This window comes from Thalia democratica, chromosome 2, assembly GCF_965202585.1.
Source record: "Thalia democratica chromosome 2, ktThaDemo2.hap1.1, whole genome shotgun sequence".
Taxonomy (NCBI): domain Eukaryota; kingdom Metazoa; phylum Chordata; class Thaliacea; order Salpida; family Salpidae; genus Thalia; species Thalia democratica.
Window position 1 is genome coordinate 82,045,786 of NC_139166.1, and position 8,799 is coordinate 82,054,584.

At 26.9% G+C, this 8,799-nt stretch overlaps 1 protein-coding gene across 1 annotated transcript; it reads left to right on the forward strand.

The window, feature by feature from the left end:
- The first annotated feature begins 3,200 nt into the window (after positions 1-3,200).
- On the forward strand, positions 3,201-3,614 carry LOC145829032 (histone H3.3A-like). Its single transcript, XM_082936772.1, has one exon. The coding sequence runs from the start codon at positions 3,201-3,203 to the stop codon at positions 3,612-3,614; it is 414 nt and encodes a 137-aa protein (XP_082792898.1).
- The last annotated feature ends 5,185 nt before the right edge of the window (positions 3,615-8,799 follow it).

Consider the following 8,799-nt stretch of genomic DNA (forward strand, 5'->3'; position numbering starts at 1 on the left):
GTTTTTTGAGGTCAATATAATTTTGGGAATTGTGAGCCAGTTAGTCTAATGGGCTCATTTAAATTTTAGAAAATATAAGTTTTAATATAACAACCTCTCAGTTTTCGTTGAAAAGATTTTTCTACTTTAAAAATAGAATCATCTTTTAAAATGCTTTTGATTTTTTGCTAAAACTAACAGTTCTTGAAAGAATATCTCAAATAATGTATTTTTAAACCGCGAGTAGAATACTTTATTACGATTATTGTATGCTAAAAACTACGATTTTAAATTTTTTTAAGAAGCAGACAAATGTCAGCCTAATTAACGGTAAAGGAGGATAATGAGTAAAGGCATAAAGTATTTATAGTATATAGAAACAATTTATTTTAAAACGTAAACAATAAACAACAATATACTTTTTCCAAAGCTATTTTACCCTTTTTCAAAACAGTTTTGTTTATTCTAAGGATTTATTAGTTTACAACGGACATATATCGGCGTTCGCTCTTCGAGTAGGGTCAAATATCTAGTGCATTGTCGCTACCGGCGTTTATTTTTATCTGTATCAATTTGTTAAGTAATTCCATTCGTTTTAACTTAGAGTTTTGACGCTTGTCGAAGCGAAGTAGGAAAAGCTAATCCTTTCATAGCAGATACGCAAAAGTAGTTCGCCAACGTTACGGAAGTAAACGAAAAGTACTACCGTTACTTATATTTTAAATAATTTTTTAATTTTATTTGAGCTGTTTTAAAAATATAATTCAATCAAGAACTGTAAATGTTATAATTTTATTTCACTGTCAGCTATCGTAGTTATAAAATTGTGTTCACTTTTTACTTAACTTTTGAAAAGAAAAAGATTATACTAAATAACCTAGGGTTTTATAATTATAGTTAACAATAGTTAAATGTCAAGCACCGGCCTTTGCACCAAGTCAATAAAACCCAAGAATAAATTTTCAGTGTAACGAAGAGTTACTAGTGCGAGAAGGAAGGAACAAGAAGTTAATTAACAGCAAATGGACCCCAACGCAGTTAATAAAGTTATTAGAAGAATTATAGTTGTTTAATTTTGTTAAAAAGTAACGATAAAAACATTTGTCTTTCACTAGCACGACAATAGTTTTAATAATAAATATTTATTTATTAAAAAATGCTAATAATAATTGATCTTTTTAAAAGTTAAATACAATTAGTTTGTCTTAATTTTGCAAAATTGTTGGCGCTTTTAAAATGCAAATACACCTAATTTATATAGGTACATATAAAAATAAAATGTTTGAGTAACAAACTATTTAAAAGTTAAAGTAAAAAGTAAAAATAAACGCAGACTGCTGTATTACATATTTGATAAACTTTTCATAAACAGTAAAACAAGATCATATGCATAGCTACTTTTTGTTTAACCATCTTTTTAGGCCTTATAAAAGTAAAATATTATAAATATCTAACAAAGAAGTATGCATTATTAACTTCGTTTATTTTCACTTATTAAAAAAAATTGATACTAATTTTTTTAGTTGAAATTATATTTTTTAAAAAATTAAACATTTTTGACACTTTAATAAATTCTTTCATACAATATAAATAAGACTCTATATTTTTTCAGAACAATATATATTTCATGCTTCTTTCGTCAGTTTTATACTAAGCAATAAAAATAAAATTCCAAATCTCGCTTATATAGTGAAAATGTAATCAACGTAATTAATAATAAAGCAAAGAGTCATTAACAATACATAAAAACTTGTAATTACTACGCAATTAAAAAAATTTATAAAACAGAGCAACAACTTATAAAACAATTTAAGAAAACAACGAAACAGTATAATCAAAATCTTTATGTTTACACAACTTAGGTTTTCTTAACAAAATATAAAAAGCATTAAGTTTAGTTAAATCAGAAATGTGAATTTTTTTTTTAATAATTTTAAATCTTTTTAAATTATAACTACGAACACAATCTAGGTTATTTACTAATTGTTCAGCAATAGCAGATCTTTTTGAAGCAATTATTATTCTAATAGTTTTATTTTTTTAATTACTCATACAAAATTCATCGAAACTTTTTGGAATATGTTCCTTTATTGAATTGTCAAATTGTCTTGAGGTCATCCCGACATAACTAGCATCACAGAATCAGTTAAACTTATAAACTACCATACTTTGTTTAAATTCTGCTATCGGATCTTAGTATCTTTAGAATCTTTTCTATGAGTAATAAGAAAACTAAGTCTATTAGAGTAATAAATGCTTCAAAAAGATCTACTATTGCTGAACACTTAATAAATAACCTTGATTGTGCTAGTAATTATACTTAAAGATTTAAAATTATTAAAAAAAAAATTCAAGTTTCTGATATAATTAAACTTGAGGCTTTTTGTATTTTGTTAAGAAAACCTAAGTTGTGTAAACATAAATATTTTGTTTATACTATTTCGTTGTTTTCTTAAAATGTTTTATAAGTTGTTGCTCTGTTTTATTAATTCTTTTAATTGCATTGTAATTAGAAGTACTTATGTATTGCTAATTACTCTTTGCTTTATTATTAATTACGCTGATTGAATATGCACTATATAAGCTAGATTTGAAAATTTATTTTTATTGCTTAGTATACAACTGACAAAAGAAGCATGAAATATATATTGTACTGAAAAAAAAAGAGTCTTATTTATATTGTTTAAAAGAAATTATATTTGGTTAAAATAGATATTCTTGCATTATTTAAGGTATGTGTTTATATTATTATTTCATTAGCATAACCTATTTCTTATTAGTTTATAAAAAATACTTTCAATGAACAGTAATATAAATTAGACGTATATATATTATTAAATTATTGCCTTCTTTATTGAAAAAAAAAATTTAAATGTTATTTTTGTTAAATGTTGTTTCAACAGTTTAGCTCAAACTTATCAATTAGTTTCATTCATATATGTGTAAGTTATAAAGCCGACCTTTTTACATTCAAAAGTGTATCCGTTTTACATTTACCTAAAGTTTAAATTGAAATATTTATTTAGAACGAAAAATATTTTTTTAGAATTTTATTTGTGAAAACATATTCCTGATTTTCTCAACCTTTGTTGAAAACTTATTAACTAAAGTTGTGAATTTTGAATCAGAAAAGTCCAAAATCGTTAACACTTCGTTTACGTCCGTAACGCATAAAGAGTATATAAGTAACAGTTTAGAGTGATTCTACAGTCGAGACAACAATGGCCCGCACTAAACAAACCGCCCGCAAATCAACTGGAGAAAAAGCTCCCCGCAAGAAAATCGCCACCAAGTCTGCACGCAAAAGTGCACCAAACACCGGTGGTGTCAAGAAGCCTCATCGTTACCGCCCAGGTACCGTGGCTCTTCGTGAGATCCGTCGTTACCAGAAGTCCACTGAGCTTTTGATCCGCAAGCTGCCATTCCAACGTCTTGTGCGTGAAATCGCTCAAGACTACAAGACCGACTTGCGATTCCAGAGTGCGGCTATCGGCGCTTTGCAAGAAGCTTCCGAAGCCTACTTGGTCGGACTTTTCGAGGATACCAACCTGTGCGCCATCCATGCCAAAAGAGTGACCATCATGCCAAAGGATATCCAGTTGGCTCGCCGCATTCGTGGTGAACGTGGTGCTTAAAAGCACACAGCTTCTGGTGTTTCAAACACCGGCCCCACGGCCCTTTTAAGGGCCACCAATTAAATAACTTTAAAGTTTAAATTTAGTTTGGACCTTAAAAAAAAAATTCAATTTAACTATAAGTTATATTTTTCATTAGATAACATTTTAAACTGCGTCTAAATTTATGTAGATAATTTGATAAATTCAACTAAAAAACTAAAAGTGTTTAACAATTGGTAAACAAGTGGTAAACAGTGTTTTATTTGTCTAAAAACTTTTATAGCGTTAATTTAGATTAGTAAACACATCTCATAGTATAAAACTAAGTGTTCTCAACTGGTTTAAAAAAATAAGTTGTAGTAAAATCTATTTACTTTTACTTAAAAAATTTAGCAGCTATTGGTAAACTGTTATATAAGTTAAATGAATTAGTAGTAGATGAAAAACTATATTAAAATAAAACTTGTTATCAATTTCTAAATCAGGGTTTTCCAATATTTTTTCAAATGACCCCCATAAAAAATGAAACAGCTATGGCCCTTTTTATCAAGTTCATTAAAAAAACTACCATTTAAAACACCTAAGACCTTTTCTCATCTTTTGAAAGTTTCAAACTCTGACCTCTGACGAGCACTTCAGCGATCAAGTATTCCAATACTGCTGCCAAGTAGACTGGTGCTCCGGCACTAACACGTTCACTGTAGTTACCGTTTCTCAGCAGACGGTGGTTACGACTGACAGTAAACTGAAATAAAACGGTTGATGAACCTATCTTTGGCTAGGATTGATATGTTAATCCCTTTCTGCTTCCTGACATGGTGCTATGATGAGTGGTCAAATTTCTTCAAATCTGTTTATATGTATTAGTGGTTACGAACCTCGGCTAATGTAATTGCTTTATCGCCAACAAGTGGTCAAACTGTTCTTTGTCGTTTTATGAAATACATATTATATTAATTATAAATTAAAATAAAGGTAAACTTAACGAAATTATTTATATAAAACAATCTTTAAATATATGTGTTAATTTTTCATAATATCAAAAATGTATTACTTTACAGAATACATTATAAAACTCTCTTTTCTATAAACTATCGGGTACAACTTTAATTTATTTGTAATATAACTAAAATTGAAATTAGTACCCTCAGAGACAGCGTGTTTAGTCAACTCACCGGGCAACAACAGACGTTTCACGAATGCTTGTGGTTGATCGCTTGTTGTAGAAAAACAAGCAGCTTTTCGCTTAAATCATGGTCATGTCCTTGCTGGCAGTTCCAGTATCAAGATGTAGTTGCTTGAGCATATTGTACACGAGATCTGCATCTCTTCCTGCCGTCAGCTAGAACGGATTTTACTGCTTTGATATCATTGTGAATTAATAGTTGACTAAAGAGTTTTATTTTATATGGCATCGTTACGAACCTCGTCTAATGGTTAATTATAACGCCCACTAGTGGATTTTTTAAAGTTCTTATTCTTTTTTCTTTATGTTACGTTTAATAGCAATGGCTTATCTCGTTTTAAAATTAATAAAAATATTTAAAGGGAGGAAAATAAATGAAATCTACTTTATAAACTAGACGTTGTGATAGAAATAGATTGTTATTATCATATATAAATAGATACTTATCAAAGGAAATAAAAATAGAATTTCATGACTTTATATTTAATTGAATTTTAGTTTTTTCTTAAGCATATTTGTTTAAAAGAATATTTTTGTTAAAATATCGGTATTTAATGCTACTATTAGCTAAATTAAATAAGTAAGCATTAAATAATATTTTAGAAAAAGTATTATTAATTTTCTTCAAACCTTTTTCAATTTAGATTTTAGTTGTTTTAATATAACATTCTAATTAAATAAAAGAATAAAACAAACACTATTTTTATCACCTTGCATCTTATACATTTAAGGTAGGTAAAACTTAAAAATGTTATTATAAAAACTATAAACTTAATTAATTAAAACTACATTAAAAGTTTTCGAAGTTTTTAAAATTTCTATTGATTTAACTAAATGTTTACAATACATCAAATATTTTTCAAGAGCGATAATATTTCAATAGTAAAGCACATTTTATACAATAAATTTTACTTTAAATTTTTCAAATTTAGATTTCAAGTAGTATAACACTTCTTATTTCTTTCATAAGTATTAGTCCAAAAATAAGTTACGTAAGATTTTATTTTTTATAAATACTTTCAAAAATAATTTTTATGTGAAAGGGATTCCTTTATTTATGATTTTTCATTAACTTAAATCATTTTATAATTTTTAGAAAAAAAAGATTAGAAATAAAAACATTCTAAAACTCAAATATTAAGATAATGTAAGTAGTTAAAAATAATTAGTTTTTATGAATTAAGTTATCAAAAAGCGCTAAAGTAAAGCAGGTATTTGTTCAGCTTATTTCTAAAAAAATCTGTAAAATACTAAACAGATTTTTAAACATAGCTACTAAAAATAAACATAAAATACACAAGAAAACATATGTTAAAAATAACATAGAGTGAATAACAGTCACTTTGTATTTTAAATATTTTTTTAAGTACAAGCAATGTTATTTTGCTTTTAGTACAATAAGTCAAAAATCTCTTTATTTAAAGTTCCGATAACAAAGGATAAGTTCGCAACTAATGACGATAATAAAAAATAAACGAGGAGAATTTCGAAAGTTTCAAAATATCCCGGTTAAAATTTTTTTCAAGCGTTTACAAATTTCTCAGCATTTAGTACTGTTTGCTTTGTAAAAATAGTTTCTGCTATAGTTTTAGTCTAGATTTTATATAATTTATTAAACTTTAGTTTTATCATTCTATACTAGCAAAAATTGTCTACATGAATTAAATAATTAGCTATAATTTAGGTCAGAGTTGAGTTTAAGTGACGACGGATCTAAAGCAGAGCAACGGTACCTGGGCGGTAACGTCGAGGCTTCTTGAAACCTCCAGTTGCTATTTCACTTTTGCGTGCAGCCTTGGTGTCAATTTGCTTGCGGGAAGCTTTTCCTCCAGTTGATTAGCGGGCAGCTTGTTTTTATGCAGGCCATTTAAAAAGAAGTAAAGCAGTAAAAAATTTAAGCAACTTGCACAAATTTTCACGGTAACGAACTTAAGCAAAGTAAGTATAACACTAGAGGCAGCAAAGCGTTTTTGTGAAATTTTAAATGTTTTATCTGTGCTTTTTTATTTATTTTTTAGGTTTATGTAGCCAAAAAATGTTTGAATGGCATATTAAATAATTTTTGAACTTGTAAATTAAAAACAAAAATTAACGTAAACTTCTATTTTAAACTTTTTTCATCTCATTAATTAAATTTTTGATATTTGTAAAATAATTCTACTTGACTAGGTTATTTAATCTTTGTTACAAGCTAAATAAGTTAAATTAAGCATTTTCTGTTTGGTGGAATACAATTGTAATCAATAGCCATCATAAAAGCATTTGTAGGATATTTTAACAGCAGCTTTTGGCTTTTGGGCTATAGCGTATAATTAAAGTAACAATTAAAGCAGCTTTTAAACAAAAAATAAATATAAATTTCGGTAGTTTAAAATGAAATTAATAAATAATAAATACCTGATTGTAAAAAACAAAATTAATAAAATGTTTTGATATATATAATAGTTTTTTACATATTTCTTTTAAGGTTAATAATTTGGGAGGCTGTTAAAAGAGCCGAGGTATTTAAAGTAAGTAACCTCCGATTCCGTACAAAGTACATCCTTGACTCTTGAATGCATATACAACGATTTAAGGTTTAATCCGTTTAAGCGTTATGATATAATTCTTTGATGAATAAAAAAATATTTTCAAATATTTTTATTTTTAATAGTGGTTACGAACCTCGGCTAAAAAATTTCCTTTATCGCCCACTAGTGTTCAAACTATGCTTTGTGATCAAAATAAATTTACAGTGTAAATTTAATTGGTACCTTTAAATAAAATATAACATTATACGCAATTAAGTATAAAAGTTATGTATTTACTAGATAAAATTTCAAAATACTTCTAAACTTATGCAAATAATCAAATAGTTTTGACTTAAAAAAATAAATGTGTTTAACAAGTGTTAAACAGAGTTTTATTCATTTCAAAACTTCATTAGCTTTTGTTTTAAATTAGTAAGCACTTTTCATCTGAGAAATATGAAAAAATGTCATATATTGTATCCACCAGAAGACCTTTCAAGAATAGATTATACAAACATAGAGCTTTATTTCCAAAACCCAATAAGAAGAAGGCCACTAACTGTAGACAACTCGCCAACTACATGTGGAAATTATATGAAAAAGACAAAAAATACACTATTTAATGGAAAATTCTCAGACAGGGGTGCACGACTATTCAAATTCTGACAATTCAAATTCCGACAATTCAAATTCGGACAATTCAAATTCCGACAACTCAAACTTGACTATTCAAATTCCGACAATTCAAATTCCGACAACTCGAATTTGGACAACTCAAATTCCGACAATTTAAATTCGGACAATTAAAATTACGACAAATCAAATTTGGACAACTCAAATTACGAAAACTCAAATTCAGACAGTTCGAATTCCGACAACTTAAATGCGGACAATCTAAATTCCGACAACTCAAATTAGGACAATTCAAATTTCGACAATTCAAATTCGGACAATTTAAATTCCGACAACTCAAATTTGGACAATTCAAACTACAACAACTCAAATTCGGATAGTTCAAACTACGACAATTGAACTATTTAAACAAGACGACTAAAATGTACACATATGTTACAATAAATTATGTAATGAGAATTATAAATTTTATCAAATGTTGCTGTTTGAGATTTGAGATTTTAAAGTTTTTATAGAATAATTTTTTTACTAAAAAAAATATTTAAGTTTTTCTAAAAAATTAATAAACAAATTATTAGATATAATATTTTGTAACAGAAATAAATGACTAAATAGATATTATTTTAAATTTTTTGAATAATTTTAGACATAAAAATTAAGTAATCTAAAAAGTATGTATAATTTTTTTGTAAGTAAAAAAATTATAATTGTTAATATTGATTATTGAACAAAAAAAGCGCTCAAAAATTTTGGTCTAAAGACCTAGGGTACAAAGGAATTTTTTGGTTTTCGAGTCGTACACTACATACTTATAAAGTTTCTTACGAGCTATTACACATAATTCTTTATTATTTAAATACCTAAATCTTTAGTA